Source organism: Neofelis nebulosa, chromosome 1 (genome assembly GCF_028018385.1).
Source record: "Neofelis nebulosa isolate mNeoNeb1 chromosome 1, mNeoNeb1.pri, whole genome shotgun sequence".
In the NCBI taxonomy this organism is placed as follows: domain Eukaryota; kingdom Metazoa; phylum Chordata; class Mammalia; order Carnivora; family Felidae; genus Neofelis; species Neofelis nebulosa.
In genome coordinates, this window is record NC_080782.1 from 71,001,070 (window position 1) to 71,024,085 (window position 23,016).

Genomic DNA, 23,016 nt, shown 5'->3' on the forward strand with positions numbered 1-23,016 from the left:
AAATGAAAGGTATCTTTTTATGAATAGCAAAGTGAAAAATATTACCTTAGGGAAAGGGTATCTATTTGAGCTTCAAATATCTTACAATTCAACACTGATCCAGAAGTATGGCAGAGGAGAAGAAAAAACAGAGTCAAAAAGGAATTCCAGTAAGACTATTGTAAAAATGTTAATTTTTCTCCAGTAACACTATACAACTTGAGGAATATAAATTCATTAGAAAGGTTTAACAAAAAGACACTCTTTATATATGAAAGGTACATATTCCAGTAGAGCAGCAGTCCTTAGCCATTTTGGGTCATGAAGCCCTCCAAAAATGTGCATGGTCTCACCCCCAGAAAGTATCACACACATTTCTACACACAATTTTACCGGGTTTATGGCACAGATTTTCAATCCAGTCCACACATTAAAATCATCTGGAGAGTTCATAAAAAATCCCAATGCACAGACCTTACTGATTTAATTGCTTTGAGTTAGGTCCCAGTCATCAGTATTTTTTAAAGCTCCTTAAGTGAACCTGACATAAAGCCAGAGATGATGAGATCCACTATTCAAAAACTCCTTGAAATCTCCCCATAAAACCCTTTCATTCACTCATTCATTCAACAAAGATGTTAATTATTTGAAACATCTGACATCTAGCCAAAAATTTTGAAGAGTCCAATAGAAATGTAGTCCAGTTTTTCCTTTGTTTCATAGTCACTACTAGTCAGTAGTCTGGCAGATTGCCAGTATGACTTGCATTATTAGAAAAATTCTTCAGGAATCAAATACTAATGATTCTCACTTCCAAATTAATGGAACCTTCACAAAGGACAGGGTCACCAGACCACTTAAACAAACATAAAGGAATGTGAAACAAAACAAAATGATTCTGAAGTTTTCCTATACTGTTTCTTATTACAGCTCTTGGATGGGCTTAGGAAAACCACAGAACCCAGGGAAGCACAGGCCATAAAATATTTTCATTTGCAAATAGAGCTTTTGAGAGTATTCTATTCTAAAACTATATAAAGCAACGTGATTCAATTACAAACATTTAGTCAAAGGATAAGGAACTGACACAATGGGAGGAAAAACAAATAGCTAATATTCTGGAGAGAGGCTAACCAATAAAACTGCAAAGATTTGAGAAATAAAACCACATTTATTTAACATTACTATAAACATTGGCCTCAACAAGCTTCCCTACTCACCTCATCCATTCACCTCCATTCCAACATATGATCTACATATATACAAGCATATATATGTACTATTTTTTAAATTAATAGATTCATTCCATAAATACTACTCTGTAACTTGTTTTTGCTCTTTACCATATACTTTGAAGATCTTTCCATACAGGCTTATATATATAAACCTATCCTACTCTATTTAAAACATGCATAATATAGAAAAATGGTGGCTATGGTATGGATATACCATAATTCAACTAATCCCTTATGAGTGAATATTTCAGATATTTCCAGTGTTTTGACAAAACAAAGGGACTGTTTTAAAACCTTTATAGTCCTTGGTCTCTACCCAAATTAATATCATATATACTAAAATGTGATTTCTCAGAGATCCACATTCATATGCAGATATTAAAATCTAACTTTATTGTATGCCTAAAATTAATGTAACACTGTATGTTAACTAGAAGAAAAAATAAAATCTAACCTATGAATTTTGAAATATTTTTGTGTTACTGAATTTAATAATTAATGAAAGTGACATAGTATAACATGTAACATAGTATTCTTTTCATACTTAGGAATTAATAAAAAGTTTTCAGATCTCAAGTATTCCATAAAGCCCCTGAAAAACTTAAGCATTGTGCTTGGAGTCCTCAATGTATAAAACCACCCAAGCAATAATTCAAAAACAACAAAAACCAATACAGAGAACTGGCTTTGTGCCAGGGACTAATCTAAGTATTCTACATTTATTCATGCACATGAGCTTTACAACAACACTATGAGTTGGGTGCCATTATTATTACCATTTTATATCTGAGGAAAATGACACACAAAGGAACTAAGTAATCTGCCCAGTTTCACAGAAGTAATAACCCATTCTGTCAGGATTCAAAATAAGGCAACCCACCATGTTATGCTTATACATATATCTTTGCTTACTTAAAAGCTAAAGTTCTAGAAATACAATTTCTAACTCAAAGGATATGAGCAAGTTGAATTTTGATATATATTGCCAAATTATCCTCCAAAAAGCTTACACTAATTTACATTTCTGCCAAGACTTTGTAAGAGGGCTTATTTCTCCATACCCTACATTAAGAGTGTGTATTATCAAATTATTTAATCTTTGCCAGTCTGGTAGGTGAAATACCTTCCTTTTTAAAAATTGATATTTCCTTGAGGCGCTTGGGTGGCTCAGTAGGTTAAATGACCGACTTCAGCTCAGGTCATGATCTCACGATTCGTGGGTTCCAGCCCCACAATGGGCTCTGCACTGCTACAGCTCAGAGCCTGGAGCCTGCTTTGGATTCTGTGCCTCTCTCTCTGTCCCTCCTCTGCTCAAGCTCTCTGTCTCTCTCTCAAAATAAATAAATAATCATTTTTATTAAAATAAAAATAAAAATTGATATTTCCTTAATTGTCAAAGGACTATTGGTCATTTGTACTTACTTTTCCAACGTTGTTCATTTGTTTCATTCATTTCTATTGGACATAATATTTCAACACAATCAACAACAAAATTAATAATGTCTCAAGAAAGGAATTAGTTTAACTTTAAAGCACTAATATTATGGTAAAAATAAAGTGAGACTTTGGATTATATTAAATATATATGTGTGTGTATGTGAGTATAATATATATGTATGTGAGTATAATATATAATATATATATTATATATATTATACTCACATACATTCACATACATACACATATACATATATTTAATGGAAATAACTTAAACTATTTTAACAGTGCCAATAGACACACTGAATAACTCATTCTTGGAATAAGATTCTTGAGAAAAGCTTACTCTTAAACCCCTATCCTGAATTTAGACACTGTTCAATGAAATATAGCTAAAGTTTTGCCTCAGTAAGATGTAAGCAATTAAATCTTCTACTACACAAAAAAAAATCTTCTACCACATTATCAAAGATTTATTATCCTTAATTTATTACATTTTTCTTCATTGCTTCATCACCATAATTAAGAAATAATGATTTATGTGTAGAACTAGTTTTGTTCTCATTATACCCTGAAAAGCAATAAAACAAATTATTATTTAGTCGCAAAATCTCTTATTTTACATAAGCTTATATCAGGTAACTATTTTTAATTTTACCCTATTATACTCCAATATCTCTATGCTCATCCTTCTTGTTGTTTATTAAAATAAGTTGATCAATTTTACCATAAACATCTTGAAGGTATTCACCCTTGCAACCTGAAATATACAATAAATATATTTTGATGAATAAATGAATACATTTTGGGGGAGCAACACAATGAAGAAAAAAAACAGGAGTAATTTATGTCATATTCCTTCACCAGCACAGAAATCAAAAAATGAAATTTGTCACTGCACAAGAATTGAGAAACTCTACTATCCATTTTGTGCCATGAACCCAACTCTATTGTTCACAGCAGGGTTTCTCAACCTTGGCACTATTAACATTTCACCCAATAATTCTTTGTTGCAGGAGGCTGTTCTATGCACTGCAGGACATTTAGCAGCATCCATGGCCTCTACCCACTAGCTTTCAGCAGTGCCTTCCCACCTGATAGAGAAAATGTCTCCAGATATTGTCAAATGTCCCCCGGAGACAGTGAGGACCACTGGTTTAAAGAGAGCTAACATTATAAGAGAATATCTAAATCCAACATGAGACTCCTGTGAACGACTTCAGAACCTGGGAACAGCTTCAAGAATCCCAATATGGCTGCTTGAAAAATCTCCCTAATGTACTCCCACACCTCCATTCCACTCATCAGCAGTCAATCCACCATAATTTTTAAGCCTTCAATTTGTATGGGTGATTCAACAAGAATTTGTTAGTTTCTTCAATCCCATCTGCCTAACTTTAAAATTATTAAACTCCTTTCCAAGACCTAGTTCCAGCGTCCCACACTCAGTTAATTATCTGACTATTAGTGAACAATAGAAAGGAGAGTTTAATGATATTAAATGGGGACTTTTGGCTGAGTCTTCTGAGGTAAAGTGCCAACAGGTCATATGATATAACTGTCCAATACTGAAGAGAAAATGAGTGCATAATCACTCCTAGCTGTGGTTCTGACTCAAAAGACAAATACATACAGTACTTATCATTAATACAAGTTTCTTTGTGTTGCTGCTAAAACAATCAAGGGATGAGTTAATTATTTAAAAGTAGAATGCCTTGTTTTCTACATTTAAAAATATGCTATTAATAGCCTCTAATATTTGAAAAGGACTAAAAAACAAATTAAGATTTCTCAAAACTCCTTTAAAATATTAGGCAACAAAACAACAAAATGAAGGAAGAATTTATGTCTTTAAAGAAGACATCCCTAAGAGAAAATAACTCAATTAAAAGTCAATTTTTTGTACTAAACACTTCTGATATCTATGAATCTCTTCTTTAACACTCAATATCCTCATTTCCAAAATAGTTCTGCCAAAAAGTTTTAAGCACTGAATGGGATAGATTTAGGCAGATACAGACAGATATAGACACATATATAAATAAGTTTGAAAAGAATGAACCATTATTCCAATATAAGATATCAGCAATAACAGGGCAAATGAATATAACATCACACAGAATTCTGATTTTCAGAATTACCAAAATTAGTGATCAAAATGAATAAAGTTAACATATTTCTCAAAACATTTTTTTCTGACCAACCAAACAACAATCAGTTCTTTTTTTTTTTTTTTTTTAATGTTTACTTATTTTTGACAGAGAGAGAGAGAGAGAGAAAGAGACAGAGCATGAGCAGGGGAGGGGCAGAGAGAGAGGGAGACACAGAATCCGAAGCAGGCTCCAGGCTCCAAGCTGTCAGCACAGAGCCCGATGCGGGGCTCAAACTCACAGACCACGAGATCATGACCTGAGCTGAAGTTGGACGCCCAACCGACTGACGCCACCCAGGCGTCCCAACAATCAGTTCATTTTTAATTTACTTTTCATTATTTGTAAAAAATAAACACTGGAATTTTAAATCTGATAAAGTAAATCTATAAATAATAACACTAATATTTAATCTGATCATCTTTTCTAAATACTTACATTACTTGCAAACTTTCTGCTGTTAAATTATTCCACATAATTTCATTTGCCTGAAGATTTTCATTTTCTTCTAGTAAGGAAGTATCAAACTCAATTTCTTGCTCTTTAGCAGCTGTTGTTCTAATAAAACATACCAAATAATTTTGATCAGTATGAATATACTACCATATTAGTACACATCAAAGGCACAATATATATTATCCAAAATTATGTTTACAAAGTAGAGCAAATACAAATAGAATAAATCAAATTAAACCCAGGCACCAAGATCTAGTCATGTAATTTCAGCCTTAATTTCCTCATTTGTAGAATATGGCTATTAACCTGTTCATTCCTGTCACAATGGTAATAAGTATGCATGGATAAGTAATTGATATATCATCATAAATTGAATATACATATAAAGTCATAGCATTATCACTATAGAAATGTTAAAATATATATATAATTTCATGGATTAAATACAGTTTTAAGCAATGATGTAGTAACAACTGACAAATTTTTAAAGATAATTATACAGTGGCGCCTGGGTGGCTCAGTCAGTTAAGCGTCCGACTTAGGCTCAGGTCATGATCTCATTGTCCATGAATTCAAACCCTGAGCCAGGCTCTGTGCTGACAGCTTGGAACCTGTTTCAGATTCTGTGTCTCCCTCTCTCTCTGCCCTTCCCCAGCTCACATTCTGTCTCTCTCTCTCTCTCAAAAATAAATAAACATTAAAAAAATTTTAATAAAAATAATTATATAAATTAGTTATCATTGAGAAAGAACTTTTAAAATAGTTAGAAACAAATTAATCAGTAAATCCTATGTCCTAACAATAGAATATCTTATTTCATTAAATACTATATGGTAGAAAAAAAATAATATCACAAATAATGAAAGAAGAGTGAAAATATTATACATACATACCTGTGAACATCTATGAAATTATTGTATTCTGTGCTAGGGTCTATCTGTTCAACTGACATTTTAATCTCTTTATGGACATTCACTATTTCCTCTGTAACAAGACTGGTTATCTGGCTGTATTCATCAAATATACCTTTTCTGAAAACAAAAATAAAATTTTACAACATTTTTAAGTTTTCAAGGGAAACACAGCCCAAAAGGAATTCAGAACAATAAACGTAAGAAATGTAACATCAATATTTACAGATGGTGGTTTCATACATCACCTTATTTCATACACCTGAATGGTAAAATAAAGGGATTATACAAAAGCACAGATTCACAATTTACATTTGATACACCATGATAATAGCAAACAATCTAGAATAAGGCATTACTTTTTCCAACATGTATTTGACATGTTCAAAATGTAAGGTCAGTGTTGATGACTTTCTATATCTAAATGCTGTTGTAGAAATGTTCAATTCCATTACATAGAACTGTGGATCAATTCCTATCTTTTCAACATTTCTTTCCAGTAGCTGCTACTTCCTCAAATGCCCTATCCCTTGGTTCTTCTCTTGCTCCTGGGCCTCTGCTCTTTTCTGTGTCTTAATTATAGAGTTTAACTGGTTCTGTACCTTCAATGACATGTTGAACTCTTCTCCTTCAGTAGTAAAAATGTCACATCTTACCTGCCTTCAGTAGTAAAACTGTCACAAAATATATTAGCTCTATGGTGCATATATATATATATATATATATATATATATATATATATATATACATATATATATATGCGCGCCTATGTGGTTCAGTTGGTTAAGCGTCGGACCTCGGTTCAGGTGATGATCTCATAGTCTGTGAGTTCCAGCCCTGCGTCAGAATCTGTGCTGACAGTTTAGAGCCTGGAGCCTGCTTTGGATTCTGTGTGTGTCTCTCCTTCTGCCCCTCCCCTGATTATGTTCTGTCTCTGTCTCAAAAATAAATGAACATTAAAAAAAATTTTCTTTAATATATTACTGTATCTAATGAGTACAAAATAGGGTGGCAAAGATCTAATCTCCAATTTAAAAGTGCTATGCTGTAAAAATATACCACCAGTCAAGAATGGCCTCAATAACAAGTGTGGACAAGCTTATGCTGCCTTTTCCCATATAAATATTAGGGGCATTGTTTGCTTTTCTTTTCCAAAAGCATCACTCATAAAAATTTATTACTTACAAAATTTCTCTTATTTAATATTCTCTCAATTATTTTATTGTAAATAGCCAAATATTGTTTGTGAAGAAAAAAAAGATTTAGTGTTGCTTGGGTGGCTCAGTTAAGCGTCCAACTCTTGATTTCAGCTCAGGTCATGATCCCACAATTCATGAGTTCAAGCCCTGCCTGGCGCTCTGCAGTGACAGCACAGAGCTTGCTTGGGATTCTCTCTCTGTCCTTCTACCCGCCTCCCCCCGCCCCCCACCACCTCTCTCTCAAAATAAATAAAAAAACTTTTAAAAAAATGTCTGACTCTTTATTTTGGCTCAGGTTATGATCTCACCATTCCTACGATTGAGCCCCACATCAGGCTCACACTGACAGCTCGGGGCCTACTTGGGATTCTCGCTATCCTCTCTCTGCCTCTCTCTCTCCCTCTCTCTCTGCCCCTCTCCCCACTCACATGCTCTCTTAAAATAAATAATAAAACTTTAAAAAAAAAAAGATTTAAACTGCTTCAGGCAATGCTAGTTTGGAAGGATTACAGAAATCACCTGACAAAATTTAAAGAAAAAGGAGAGGCAGAGAAATTTAAAACAGACTTAGTAAATATCCCTGGGCTTATGACCACATTAAGTGAAAGTACTGAATAATATTAATGTAAATGAGCCTATCTAGATAACTCTCATAAAGCAATACCATAATATGATATGGAGGCTATTATTAATATCTACCTTCAGACAAATGGAATTTTTAAAAAAAGAAGCCTCCTAACGTTACATCAATGTGACGTGGAATTCAATTGCAGTGAAATCATCATGCTTGGATATTTTAAATGCTAGGTCTAAAGTAATTGTTTAGAAGTTAAAGATAATATGCTATAGAAAACTACTATGTCTCAAAAAATAGGAAACTACTGTCCCAAAAAGACATCTAGCGATGATGAAGATGCCATTATTGAGGATTCATGTGAAGAGTTTGAAATAACATTGATTCATGAGAGTAGGAAAGGAAGTATTTCTGAATCAACAATATTTAATTTAAATAGACATAACTAAATTTATAAATTAAATATTTTAAGTAGACATTTTACTATTTTATCAATACCCTTCAAAGTTTACCTATTCAAGTCAACTAAAAATAATTTTTTATCTTTTTACCGGGAAGATGGGAGATCACCTAATCCAGGTCAAAGGAGATGAACTCTACCAAACATGGCCTTTTTCTGTTGTCTTGCATTGATGTCTATGGTAAACGTGTGCTCTTGACTTACTCGCCAGAATATACTGTTAGCTCCTTAAAGGCAAAAATTGTGGCCAATTCACAGGCAGTGTGCTTTGCATACAGTAGAAATTCAATAAACATTTGTTGATGTTAACTTCACATAATAAGTTGGCAAATAAACCTTCAAAAAATTCTTTCCTTTGATGGAGTCACAGAGTGTAATGCTAAGTGAAATAAGTCAGTCAGAGAAAGACAAATACCATATGATTTCTTTCACTCATATGTGGAATTTAAAAACAAAACAAACAAAACCAAGCAAAGGGCGAAAAGAGAGAGACAAACTCTGTCTAAAAGAAACAGACTTTAATTTGGAGAACAGACAGGTGGTTACCAGAGGGGAGGTGTGACGGGGGATGGGTGGAATAAGTGATGGGGATTAAAGAGCACTGAGTTATGTAGAGAATTGTTGAGTTATGGCATTGTACACTAGAAACTAATATAACACTGTATGTTAAATATACTGGAATTAAAATTAAAACTTAACAAAAAAAATTCTTTCCTTTGGACTTCTCAGTCGCTCAGTATTTAAACACTCAATCCTCCGAAAATATTAACTTCTTAACACTTGTCAACTAATGAATTTTTTTTTCACCTAAATTTCCAGCTAATCGGAGTAGAACAAAAACATACAAAACAGAAGGACCATTCTTAGGGCTAGCCAGAAGGTTTAGGAGATGATAATAAACTGAAAGGAGACGAGAAGTAAAAATCAAGAAGGACTAAAGTAAAACAGATGTGAAATACACACTGGGCTAAGTCAATAATGAAGTTCACAAAACACAGACAACTTCTTTCCAAAAGCTTAACTAGGAGAAAAAATAATGTTAAAATCACTTCATGAAGGGACTTCATGCCAAATAGGAAATGTATCTTACAGTGCTTTTATCATTTCTTCTTGCATCTTTTGTAAGGAGTCCAGAAGCAAAGGAAGTGTGGTGTCATAATACTGATTCTGATGAAGCTGTGCCCCTTTCAATGCCAATACATACTGATTATGCAGCATATGAAGTTTCATTGTGGCTTTGTCGTATCGTTCCTTGGCCTTTTCGGTTTCTTTCCCTGAAGAAAATGTTGAAGAAAGTTAAAAGAGATAAAGATGTTTTATATTCACTATATGCAAACAGAGTGACCACTATTTTATATTATTTCATACATCTTAGGAATAATCGACAAAATTTTATTGAGCATAATACTACATACCCAGCTCTATACAAAGTACTGCTTATTTGTCAGTATTTTGCACACAGGCTGCTATGAAGGAGACATATATTACAGTAAATGTTTGATGAATGAAAGTTAATGTACAATTTTTTATGAAATTACACAGAAAAATGATCTTTCTTATCTTCAAGAAGCTTACACAAATTGGAACAACCAATGTACATGAAACAGTGTAACCAAGAAAACAACAAAGTTTGTAAACAATGTTAAATTTTGAGGTCTGTGTTTGAGGTTTCAATAAAGACAAGGGGAGTCAGAGGTGGCTATGTAGAAAAAACAAACCTTAAAAGGTGGGGCATGTGCAGGAAGGTATAAGAAAGACAGAATGGATAATAATAATTCCTTCCTCTCTTCTTCCCTTTCCACCTTTCTTCCTTTCATTTAATGAATATTATCCACTGATCACCACCAAGAACTGTGCTAAACACTGGGAATTCAGTACCTAGCAAAATAGAGTCCTCAACATATAGCCGCTGGTGAATTGGAATACTGAGTGAAAACGGGCAGAGAATAAGCAAAATTACATAGGCAAGCAAAGAAATAAGCTCACAGAATAAGTATTAACGAAGTGAAGGAAATATGTCTGTATAAGTAGAGCAGTTTTAAGTTGTGAATGACTTGAAAGCAGAGAAATTTAAACTCTATACAGGAAAAGTCCAGGAGATATTGATAATATTATGAACTAAAACTTTTTGTGGTACCTTTATTAAAATAATTCAGAAAATATTCACAGAGTGACAACATAAACAACTATATAAATAAATGAAAAAAAATTTAATGCTTATTTATTTTTGAGAGAGAGGAAAAGAGAAAGGGAGTATGAGTAGGGGATGGGGCAGAGAGAGAGGGAGACACAGAATCTGAAGCAGGCTCCAGGATCCAAGCCATCAGCACAAAGCCTGACGCGGAGCTCAAACTCACAAACTGCAAGATCATGACCTGAGCTGAAGTCAGATGCTTAACTGACTGATGCACCCAGGAGCCCCTAAATAAATGAAATTTTTAAGCAGATCTTCAATTTTCAATATAAACCGAGCAAATATTTTTATCAATTAATTAGATTTAGGGAATAAACTTTTCAAAATATTTATTATGTTGAGAATTTTATTTTAAAAGTTTATTAATTTCATTTCTGAGAGAGAGGGAGAGAACGAGCAATCAGAGGAGGGGCAGACAGAGAGAATCCCAAGTAATGTTGTGCTGTCAGTATAGAGCATGACACCAAGCAAGACACCATGCTTGAACCCATGAACCGTGAGATCATGACCTGAACTAAAATAGAGAGTCAGATGTTTAACCAACTGAGCCACCCAAGCACCCCTATGTTGGGAATTTTTGACGCCACAGACTCTCCTCTGCTGCCACTCTGCATAGGTTCAGCACCCATCTAAGTATTCCCTATAGGTAGGAGTCTGAAAAGCATTCCCTGTTGAAGAATGTGTCCAGCTAAGAACCAAAAGCAGAGTAAAGACAGTGTTATTGTGAAGAGAGACCTCAGACCCTCAGATATGCACAGGCAGGGCAATAAAATGAGAACAGTTTGCTTGCCTTTCTCATCTCCCCTCCAGTTCTCAGACAAAGAAACTGCATCTAGCAGATGGAAAAGAAAATCTTTCCAGCATACTGGTAAGTCCCTGCTACCAACAAATTCTGTGGTTCCAAGTACCAGAACCACCACTGACTTCCAGGGAGCTGCACAGAATTATTTTACAGAGCATAATTCTCTAGCCATAGCCCATCAGCTGGTTCCTGCATATGGGGACATTATTAATTTCCTAAGTTATTTGCAAATTGCTACCTTAGAAAGCCTATTTTACTTTATAACATAAAGAACTTCTCAAGGAGAAAATATTTTAATCACCAGAGTATCTTTCCTAGCCCTTCTCACTGCTATCTAGAAACAGGTTCTAACATCAGGTGGATGGGGACAAATATATTAATTCAGTTCTGATCTGAAGGGATCAGAAAAAATAACATGACCCACTAAAGAAATGGATATTCTCACTTCTGGACTACAACTCACAGGATAATATATTTTATTTCATGAGCCAATTATCATATACATTTTTAAATATATAATTAAAATAAATTCATGAAATAACTTTTCCCCTTCCTATGAAGGATACCCTGTTATTTTAAAAAGTTCTGTTTTATTTGAATTTTTAATTCTTTTAAATCTCCATTGAGAACCCAATATATTTTTTTGCCTCAGTTACCCTACAGAAATTTTAAGTCATTCTGTATAGCACTAGGGATAATTTTTTTAACTTAGTAATTACCAAATTACCTCAGTAATACTAATCATGAATGATATTTTAAGGTTCTCAGTAACACATTCTCCTACATGTTCAATTAATATAATAGTTTTTTTTACACAGAATAATATATTTATTTACCCACAAATATTGCTATTTGGCATCCTTCTTACAAAAATATATTTCAAAAAAATGTCCCCAAGAGTCTATGCAGTTTACATATCTATGGCCAGCCTCAGAGCCTCCGTCAAAAATAACAATCCCTTTATCTCCCTATCCACACTAGTCAGGATGACACTCCTATATGAAGCTAATACTCAAAAGCCAAAGTGCATACCCAACCAAATCAGAAATCATTTTTTGGCTGGGGACTAAATCACATTAATGTCTGAATGAGAGTGAAAACTCGACAAACACCTGCTGCAGAAGCTGCCAGAGCAGCCCTTTCCAAGGCCCTTTTATTTTCTTTTTTTAATTTCATTAATCATTTTTAAGCTAGTTTAAATATATGTTACTTAAAATTCAGCAAATTCTGACAGAAATTCCAATGGTCATATACAATTAGGCAGACAAATTGATTCAAAGTAATAAAGAAATTTTCTAGAGTCTACGTGTTGATAATAAGAAAATAAGGCAAGCATCTACCAGGCAAGACTATTTAAGTACTGTGTTCTAATTTGTTAATTGTTATTGTAAATTCACAAAGTATAACTACATAGTAAATTCCATATTTTAAATCATTTTTTAAATGTTACTTTTCATATGAACTCTATTATTCCTAATTAATTTCTTGGATTTTTAGTACAACTTCAGGAGTCAAGCTCTCCACACAAACATTTTCATGGAGACATTTAAACCACCCATCTGTCCTCCTATCTGCACAGATTTTTAAACTGCAAACTACCCATCTGTCTTTCTAGATGGTGAAAAATGATGCACTAAATGTGTAACGCTCAGCTAAGATTTTATAATCTAAAGTCTTATTAGAAAAGTTAAGAATTTCTTTTTTTTCTTTATCATACCCAGTATATGACAAACGATCTGAAGAAGACTATTATAACCATATCAAAATATCAACAGCTTATAAGTGGTAATTAACACAATTTATGAAAAAAATTAAATGCCTTTGAAAATATCCAAGGCAGAATTTATTACATTAAAATACTACTACTAATAATAAAGAGCTTTGGGTTTAATACGAGCTTAATAAGAGCTTTGGGCTTAAAACTGAATTTGAGGGCATGTTTTAGCAGGTTTTTGGTTTGTTTGCTTTTGTACTCTACAGCTCACATACACTTATGCATTTGGTTATCTGATGTACTTGTGCATGTGCGTGATCAATCAATCGACACCCTCCCTCCCCTGTAGAAAGTTCCAAGAACATGTTCACTTGCCATGATTTCAAAAGGGATTTTATTATAGTTTTTCCTGATTTACTTTAAAATAATTATTTAGGTCCCATACAAACTATATAAGTAAATTCAAGAAATAGTAATACCTTGTGAAAACCAAAGTCACAAATAAAATATTTTCTGTTCCATTCACGTAATGAAACATGTGGCAAAAAACCCTAACACAATTCTCGCCACATCACTTCTTGGTGCAGAATATTTCACATCATTATTACTCTTTCTTAACTTTTAAATAACATTTGAGCCTAAAATTAATATGAAGTATGCAAATTAAGTAAATTCTTATTGACAGGCACGGAATTATACCTCTGTTGCCATATGACTTTTTTTCTTTTTTAATGAAGAGAGGCATTCAAGCAGGGCATGGAGTTGTCCTATGTGTCAATTAACAGGCAGGAAAACATCTAATTTTTCCTCCTGCACATAATGAATTTCACAAAGAGATTGTATTATAATTCTTTTGTCACCACTTGTTGACAAATCTGTTTAATGTTTGTAATAACAGAGTGTATACACAATATGCCATGCCATAAACAATATTATGAAGCTAGCAAAACTCAATTATGTAAGTTTGACATTTACAAGAGACAGACAAGACTACTCATTCAGCTAGTCTAGAAAGTCGAGTATTTTTTATTATAAACTTCAGAAGTGTTTGCCATTTGCTAAATATTATGGTGGAAAGCCTCCTGATAATAAGTGAGAAGTGATTATTTTCAAAAAGCAAAATGCCTGCACATAGACTCCGCTTTGATTTGGATAACTAAATGTTCTACCATCTTACATTTTTCTTTCCTGTCAAACCATTCCTCCTCAACTATATAATTTCTACTTATTGCTCTGAGAAAGAAGAAAATGAGCAAGAATTCGTCCTAACTTATAAGTTATTTGGGCCAAATGTCCACATATGTTTTTTCACATGCAAGTTAAAATTCAAGTATGACATGTGGCAACAATGAATGAGTTACCCATTTTATTCCATGCTGTTCAGAAGAAAGCAACGTTAAGAAGTCATTTTTTGTCTCAGCTTCTCCTATGATTAGTTTTGCAACCCAAGCAAGTCATATAATCTAAATTTTAGCTTCTAATTTCTAATCCTGGGAGTTAAATTATCTGCCCTTTTCAATTCACTGGGTAGTGATGAAGAATGAATGGCAAAAAAATTGTCAAAATACAACAGCAAAGGCTAAGGAGGGCATAGAATTTGGAGAGCTGAAAAAACCTTTTGATTATATGCTCCCATAAAGCATTAAAAAATACAATAGATATATAGGTATAGGTATATATGTATATATATATATATATATATATATATATATATATATATATATACACACACACACACACACATACTGTGCTACTTTTAATAAATTTCCTGGTATAAGAAAAATTGATATATCAATCAAGAAATATTTACTGGGCATGTGTTATAGACTCTAAACTGTTCAAGGAACTAAAACAGTGATATTTTATTTAAAAATTCAACAAAATACCTTTAAAGAGAAAACTGTGAAATATCATTTCCTTGCATATAATGATTGCTAGATTCAACTGACCAACAATCGTTTAATAACCTATAAATTGAATATACCATGCTCAAATCTATATTCTATAATGTAAAAAAGCTTTGAAGGGGAGGATTCTGTGTAGCTGGAATGAAGTAAAAGCATAATTCTGAATTTCCCACATAGCATCTGAATATTTAATAAAGCACAAAAAGAAAAATAAATAAACCCTCATCCTCAGCATAGTAGGCAGTGAATGTACAAATTTTAAATCGTCTGTGAGTGGAGGGGCAGCTGGGTGGCTCAGTCCGTTAAGTGTCCAACTCTTGAATTTAGCTCAGCTCATGACCTCCTGGTTCGGTTTGTGAGATCAAGGCTGGCATCACCTGTCAGTGCAGAAACGGCTTGGGATTCTGTCTCTCTCTCTCTCAAAATAAATAAATAAACATTTTTTAAAAAATTATCTCTGAGTGTAAAATTAAACACCAAATCACTGCAAAAGATCGCTCACCCTCCCACTGCAAGACTTCATGGATACCAAGGGCTGTTCTGAAAACAAGAAAAATGAACTAAAGAGAGAAGAGAAAAGGTAGCAGTGTGCTTAAGACTTGTCTAAAATCACCATCAGAAAAAGCAAGTTCATTCTATATGTGAAAATACTGGAAACATAATGCTAGATCACAGAACTGACTACAAGAAAGGGAACTAAAAGTATATGTGAAAGGCATGAGAAACAGTCTTAGAAAGGTAACACTTCAGAGGGAGAAATGGTTAAAATGAAGGAACTTGGGAAACCATGAAGGAACAAAGCAAAGCAAGTGAGGGAAAAAAATCCTGTAGGAAAAAAAAAGAATATAAAAATATATATAAAAAAAGGACACATCAATCTTTGTCAAGAGCATGAAGGGTACAAGATTTTATTCTACTTGCAAGCTAACAAATTAGCCTGCCTCAACTTCATGAAGATGGGCAGAAGACATAAGTTCTGAGACAGAAACAAAGGACAGTTTATTTCTCAAAGCAGTATCAGTAGCTAGAGTATCATCATTCATTGGTGGGGGGAAACACATTAAACAGAATAAAATGACAACCAACAAACTAGTAAAAAATATGTGTACCACGAATAACAGATAAGGGGATAATCATTGTAATATACTTAAAAATTCTTAAAATTTGGGACACCTGGGTAGTTCAGTTGGTTAAGCATCCAACTCTTGATTTCTGCTCAGGTCATGAACTCATGACCTGAGAGAAATGATTATAGAAGATAATAGTTATCTAAGTATATAATTTTATACAGTACTGACTTTTGGAACCATTAATGTTAAACCATTAATGAGACAGATAAGCAAAAAACAAGAACAGGAGAGGACAAAACAACTTATAATGGGATACAACAGATACAAATGAACCAAACTATTTCCAGTGAATAACGCAATCACACCGAAAGGAGTGGGGAAGAAAAGAATTAATCTAAGAAACTTTGGCAAACAATATTTGATTACAATGAAAGACTAAAGACAAAAAGAGCTCTAAAGAAACCACGAATTGTAGTTTCTTTAAGAGGCATGCGTTAACAATTCTGAAATGATTTTCTGTTATTTTAGGATTGAACAAGTAAGTAAACAGAGTGTCAATAACAGAAGCCAGGTTTCCCACTGTCAGAGAAAGAAGTTGCAAATGCATAAATATGAAAACACCAAATGAACACAAGGCACTGGACTAGAATTTAAAGTCTCAAAATAAACTCTTTAGTTTTAATATAGACAGATCAACAGATATAGAAATAAGCACTGATACATTTGTGTCTCTTATTTCTTATCTCTGTGCATTGAGAGGACCTCAAATAAAGATACCCTCATGACAATGAGCACACCCAGTGCCCAAATAATGGTTTCTAAATACTAAATGGAAAACCACTAAAAGAAACTATGGTTCCTTAAAATAATGGAGCAGGATCCAGAGCATGAAAAGTATAAGATGAGTCAGAAAATAAAGGATGAATGACAAGAACACATGAAAAGGACAGAGGGGCCATTGTAAGTTTCTCTCTCACATACAGAGAAAGAAATAAATAAAATGTGGTGAAATATTAATATTTGGGGAGTATGAGTGAAGGTATTCTTTGTATCCTTCTTTTAATAGATATGTAAGTCTGAAATTATGTCAAAATAAAAGTTAAAAATCAAAAGCTGTGAAAATCTGATCAAAAGTCAAAAGTATCTGAATATTCATTAAATCTAAAAATTGGAGTTATTTAGTCTAGAGATCAAATATCTCAATGATTTGTTCTTTAAATATCAAAACACTTACTTCCTAAAATAAAAAAGAAAACTTGGTTTCAATATGTATGTTTCAAAGCAGGTATGTTCCCACTATGAGGATTATTAATACATAAACACAGCCAGAATGAAAACAAAAAAAAAAAAAATAAAACAAAACCATCATTCTGCTTTATAAGATTAGTCAACTGTGTGGAATAACAACATTTCCAGCAAATTAAGGGCTTTCATCCTTTAAATCTTTATCCACATCCCATGGTGTTTTAGGTTCTGTGAGGGATAGGCAGTATTTTCCTAAAAGACGCTTGACAAAAAAAAAATAAAACAAAGGCTCACAAAATAGTCATCATAATGTTAGGATATAATTATAGAGAAGGAAGTGTAGAGATCACCATTTACTTAGCATGAATAACCAACCAGTAACTGACCTCAAACTCTGAATAATGTACTATAATACACAAGGTTATCTAATAAGTTGATGAATACTTTTAAGTAAGTAAGTAGCTTAAAAGCTACAAGATATACATAAAATATATCTAGAAGAAACAAAGTATTAGTCATTTCTGAAGGAAAAAAAAAACAGGTAACAGGAGAAAAACTTTTCACTATATACTTATTGGCCTATATCTTGTGATTTTGAATTTGGGAAGAGGAAGCCCAGGAACCCCCTTAAGAAAAGAAATTTCAAGACAACTTCAACAAGCTATAACCAATATATCTACCTACTTATCTGTATAAAGCTGTATGCTTGGCCTTCTTAGACTACTACTATGAATAAACGGCTCTGGCTCCTAGGTAAAACCAATCCATTCACTTGGGTACTGGATTCATCACCTCATAACTACTCAAGGACACTGCTACAGCCATTCTTCCCTCATTCTGCTACCTCATCAACTTTTCCTTTTCTCCCAGAGTATTCTCAACAACAAACAAGCAGTAGTTGCTCCTAATCTTTAAAAAAAGAAAACATCCTCCCTTGACTACTTTCAGTTACCTCCCTCTCTCTCCTTTACTGAAAAACTCCTGAAACGATTTGTCTGTACCAGGGATCTCCAGTTTCTTTTCTCGCATTCTTTCTTAAACCCATCCCATTTAAGCTTTTCCCTCTACTGCAATATTGAAACTGCTCTTTTCGAAGTCTCCAATAACCTACACTTTACAATATCCAAATCACGGTCCTCATCTCATGTTTTAGTAGTACTTAACCAAGTTGATCTCTCGTTCTTCCTCAAAATCTTTTCCTTCCCCATTTGGCTTCCAGAATAATATGTTCTTTTGGTTTTCCTTTTATCTTGGTGTTCTTTATAATTTCTTCCTTATTTCTTGATGTTGGGATTCTTAATGTTGGGCTCAGTCTTAGGACCCTTCTCTTTTCTATCTTAATGAACACCCTTAGTAATGTCATCAAACGGCATGGCTTAAATACCAACATTCAAGTTTATACTTTTACTCCAGACGTCTCCCAGGAATTCTCCATAGCTAGAGATTCAAGTACAAACTAGGCATATCTAGTTAGATGTCTAAAAAGAATCTAAAAACTCCTGATCTTCAGCTCCAAATCTACTACTCCTATATTTTTCTCCACCTCAGTTAACCACCTTTCCAGTTGTTCAGGCCAAAAATCTTCAAATCATCCTTGACTTCTTTGTCTCACCCACTACATCCAATTCATCAGCAAATCCTTTAGGCTCTATTTTCAGTACATATATACATTCATGGATTCCATATTTCTGAATTCACCTACTGCCTAAAATTATTTCTAATCCTCAAATCAATATACAAAATACTTTCCAGGCCAATCACAGATATACACATATGCAGAGCACAAGAGTCATTTGATACACATATTCCCAAGAGAGGTCAAACAAGGCTATCTCTGTCTACCTTTTTGTTTCAGTTCCCATGCTGGAAGCTACCCATTCTGCAGCCTATTTAGTTTCACATTTATTGCATTTTTGTGCTTTTAGCCGATGATTTTGCTGTTTAAAATGGCCAAAAGTAATACTAAAGCGCTGTCAAGTATTCTTATGATTAAGAAGGCTACAATGTACTTTATAGAGAAAATAGGTATGGCAGATTGCTTTGTTTAGTCATGACATATAGCACTATCGGTTTGGAGTTCAATGTTAATGAATCAACAACATATATTAAAGAAGGTGTCTTTAAACAGACTCATCCTGTTTCATAAAACAGGATGATGTATTAAATCAGTCACCAAAAATGCTGTGACCTTGCTTATAGGAACTTAAACCCTAATGTTATGTCCACTAGGGGCAATGATTCAGTACTCAGCTAATGCTAATTTAGCTTTCAGAGTGATTTCACAGAACATAACTACTGTAAATAACAAGAATCAACTGTATATCCAGAAACTGACCACTTCTCACCACCTCTGTCACTACCACCCCAGGTCCAGACCAGCATAAAACCTTGCCTGGATTTTTCCAATAGCCTGGAAGTAATCTCCTTACTTCCATCCCCCTCCACCTCTCAGAGGAGTTGCAACAAGAATGCCAAATTATACTATTAAAATATTAGTCAATTCCTGTCATTCTTCTGCTCAAAACCCACCATGGTTTCCAATTTTACTTAGAGTAGAAGCCAAAGTGCTTTAAGATAATGACCAAAATCCTATATAATTTGTGCCTCCTTCACCACTCACCATCACTCTTCCTCTCTGATTTCATCTCTTTCCTTTATCACTCCACCAATTGCAGACACACAGGCATTTATTTGCACTACTCCTCAAATATTCTAGACATGATCCCCTCCCGGTGAATTAGCTTTGGCTATTCCCTCTACCTGGAGTACTCTCTGTCTCAGATAACCATACACTTCACTTCCTTACTTCCTTCATTCTTCATTTAAATGTCTCTTTCTCCATGAGGCTTGACCTGATCATTCTCCCAAAATCCTATCCACCTGCTGTGTTTCATTTTTATCCATGGTACTTATCACCATCTAACGTACTATATGTTTCACTTATTTGTTGTGTTAATTAGCTATCTTCTTCTCTAAAATGTAAGCCTGACAGAGGCAGGAATTTTTGTACGGTTTGTTATCTAGAGTATCCCTAGTACAAATAACAGTGCCTGGCACATAAAAAGAAAATGCATAAATTGATATAGTTTTTATTATTAAAAAATAAATTTAAGCTTAAATAAATTTTTTTTTTAACGTTTATTTATTTTTGAGACAGAGAGAGACAGAGCATGAACGGGGGAGGGTCAGAGAGAGGGAGATACAGAATCCGAAACAGGCTCCAGGCTCTGAGCTGTCAGCACAGAGCCCGACGCGGGGCTCGAACTCATGGACCGCGAGATCATGACCTGAGCCGAAGTTGGCCGCTTAACCGACTGAGCCACCCAGGCACCCCAATAAAATTTTTTAAAAAGATAAAAGTTACAGAAGGATTACAATTTTATCTTCTGCATCTGTTATCATCTTTCTAGTAATCAAGTCCAAAACTAATATTGTTAAGGAGCTCACCTATAAAATATAGAGGAAAATCAGCAAAAGGATATAGTTTCTCTTAATCTCTTTGTATATGAAACTTAGCTTTGTTTATTTAATAAAACTAAGAAAAATAGGGACAAATCAAATTATTGTGCTTTAATTTTATTTTCATTTTAGGAAGTTATCTCTAGAATATAAATGAATCATGTGACATATTCCATCCCACATAATATTTCAGCACCTAATGAGAATATTCTTTCACTCCAATTTCTGCAACTTTAACCCAATGCAAATTAGATTAACAACAAAGAGTGTCATTACTCTTTATGACCTTATAAAGTTCCTATCATATTAAGCTCCATGCAGTGAAAAGCATTCAGGCCATATGTTAGCTGCTGATATATCATGTACTAATAAGTAGGTCAAAAAAAAAAAGGGGGAGGGGGGAGGAGAGAAAGCCACATCAACAGAAATGATGATCAAAAAATGTATCTTGAACTTATTAGCTTTGGTCTTTAGCAAGTCCTATATCCAAAAAGCAATTCTCCTTATGTTGAACTGAGATCTAAATTTGAATTTCAGAATATTTGTCTAGGGGACCTCCACATTTCATGCATACATGATTCTGGTTTTTAAAAACTCCAAGATTTAGAGATTATTGAATAGGAAGGCCATTCTTGTTGGACTAAAAATGAGAAAATCAACTAAAAGAGCCTTCAAAAAGTTTTACTCATTTTTTTAAATTTGGATTTATTTAAACAAAAATTTAACCATCTGTCTCAAATCTGGACTCATTTCAAACTGGTTTTCACAATTAAAGTACTCTAAAGAGACAACTCAATGGATCTAATCAATTTTAATTGGCTATAAAATACTACAGAACTATTCATAATGCATGAAGAGGCAATTTAAGAAAATCTACTTCCCAATTACAGAAAAATTTACTTTTGAATGAGACTTCTAGCAAACTCCCCACAGTTCTAGCAGTAGGTATCTTCTTATTCTGTCTGCATAGGTTAAGTGAGGGCCTGTACATAATCAGGGAGTTTACAAATCTGTTAGCACTCTGTTTTGTTTCCCATAAAGAAATAAAATTTGAAAGAGAGTTTGTTTCCCTACTCTTGTTATATAAGTGGGTGGAGAGAGCTCCTTTTAAACTTCTCTAGACTATTATAAGCATTTGTAACGTGGAGTAGCTCATCCTGTTTCTTTTTCCTGAAATATGACGTGTGATAAAGCAAAAGCATTCAGACTTCTACTCATATAAGAGTAACCTCCGCGAATGTTATTGTGGGTATTTTGAGTCTTGGTAAATATAAAACCCCAACATAACTGTAGTCATACAGAATCAATTAAATAGGCTATATCAGAATACATAACTATGAGAGTTATTTTGAACAGGTTTTCTGACACTTCAGTATATCTTCAAGTAAACTATAAAACTTCAAAGCAAAAACTGTATTTAAATTCACTTCATCAATACCATATGGTTCAACTCTTAAAAAAATACATTTTAACTCTAAAAAAATACTACATGGCATATGAACAAGGGACTGAATGTAGGTTTATAGGTAAAGATTATGTATATTTTTTACAACATAAGCAAGTGGAAGATTATAGTGAGTTTTAAAAAAATCTGGGAATGAATAAACTCATAAAACTCTCAGAACAAATGAAGAAGGATGATGAAGTCCACTAAGACTCTAAACTTAGGTTAATGCGTTAAGTAGATACCTGCAAGTTTTAGGAAAAGACCCATTATCACAATTATTCAGGCATAATCTGCAACGCCTGAGATGAAAACTATATTACATGGGATTAAAGAAAGATAGACATTGTAGGAAATAAGATGAGTGCACTTGTAAACAGAGCATAGAAACTAACCAAAATGAAACAGAAAGAAAAAAAAAAACAAGTGGGAAAAAAATGAAGAGTATCAGTAGGCTGTGAGACAACCACTAGCAGCCTAAGATCCATGCAGCAAGAGTCTCTAGCAGAGAACAGAAAGGGGGACACAGAAAATATACATGAAGAAATAATGGCTGAACGTTTTCCAAATCTGGTGAAAACTATAAATTCTCAGATAAAACAGGTTCAAAAACCACAAGAAAAAACAAAAAACTACAGCAATGGACATCATGACCAAATTTCTTAAAACCAATGATAAAGAGTAGCTAAAAGCTACCAAAGGAAAATAAAATGTGTAGAGCAAAGATAAAGATTAGAATAGATTTCTCTATGACATAACACTAGCACAACATCTTTAAAG

General features: G+C 33.6%; 1 protein-coding gene across 5 annotated transcripts in view; it reads right to left on the reverse strand.

Annotated features, from left to right (window-relative positions):
* FER (FER tyrosine kinase) overlaps window positions 1–23,016 on the reverse strand; it is a 440,848-nt gene that overhangs the window by 337,025 nt on the left and 80,807 nt on the right. For all 5 annotated transcript variants that reach the window (XR_009260552.1, XM_058725350.1, XM_058725344.1 and 2 more), the window contains 3 exons: window positions 9,492–9,675; window positions 6,151–6,288; window positions 5,240–5,359 (listed from right to left, as the gene is read on the reverse strand). Coding sequence is in view for 4 of the 5 variants with exons in the window: in XM_058725350.1 (XP_058581333.1) it covers window positions 5,240–5,359; window positions 6,151–6,288; window positions 9,492–9,675 (442 nt within the window). In the remaining variant the exon portion in view is untranslated. The remainder of the gene's footprint in view (window positions 1–5,239; window positions 5,360–6,150; window positions 6,289–9,491; window positions 9,676–23,016) is intronic.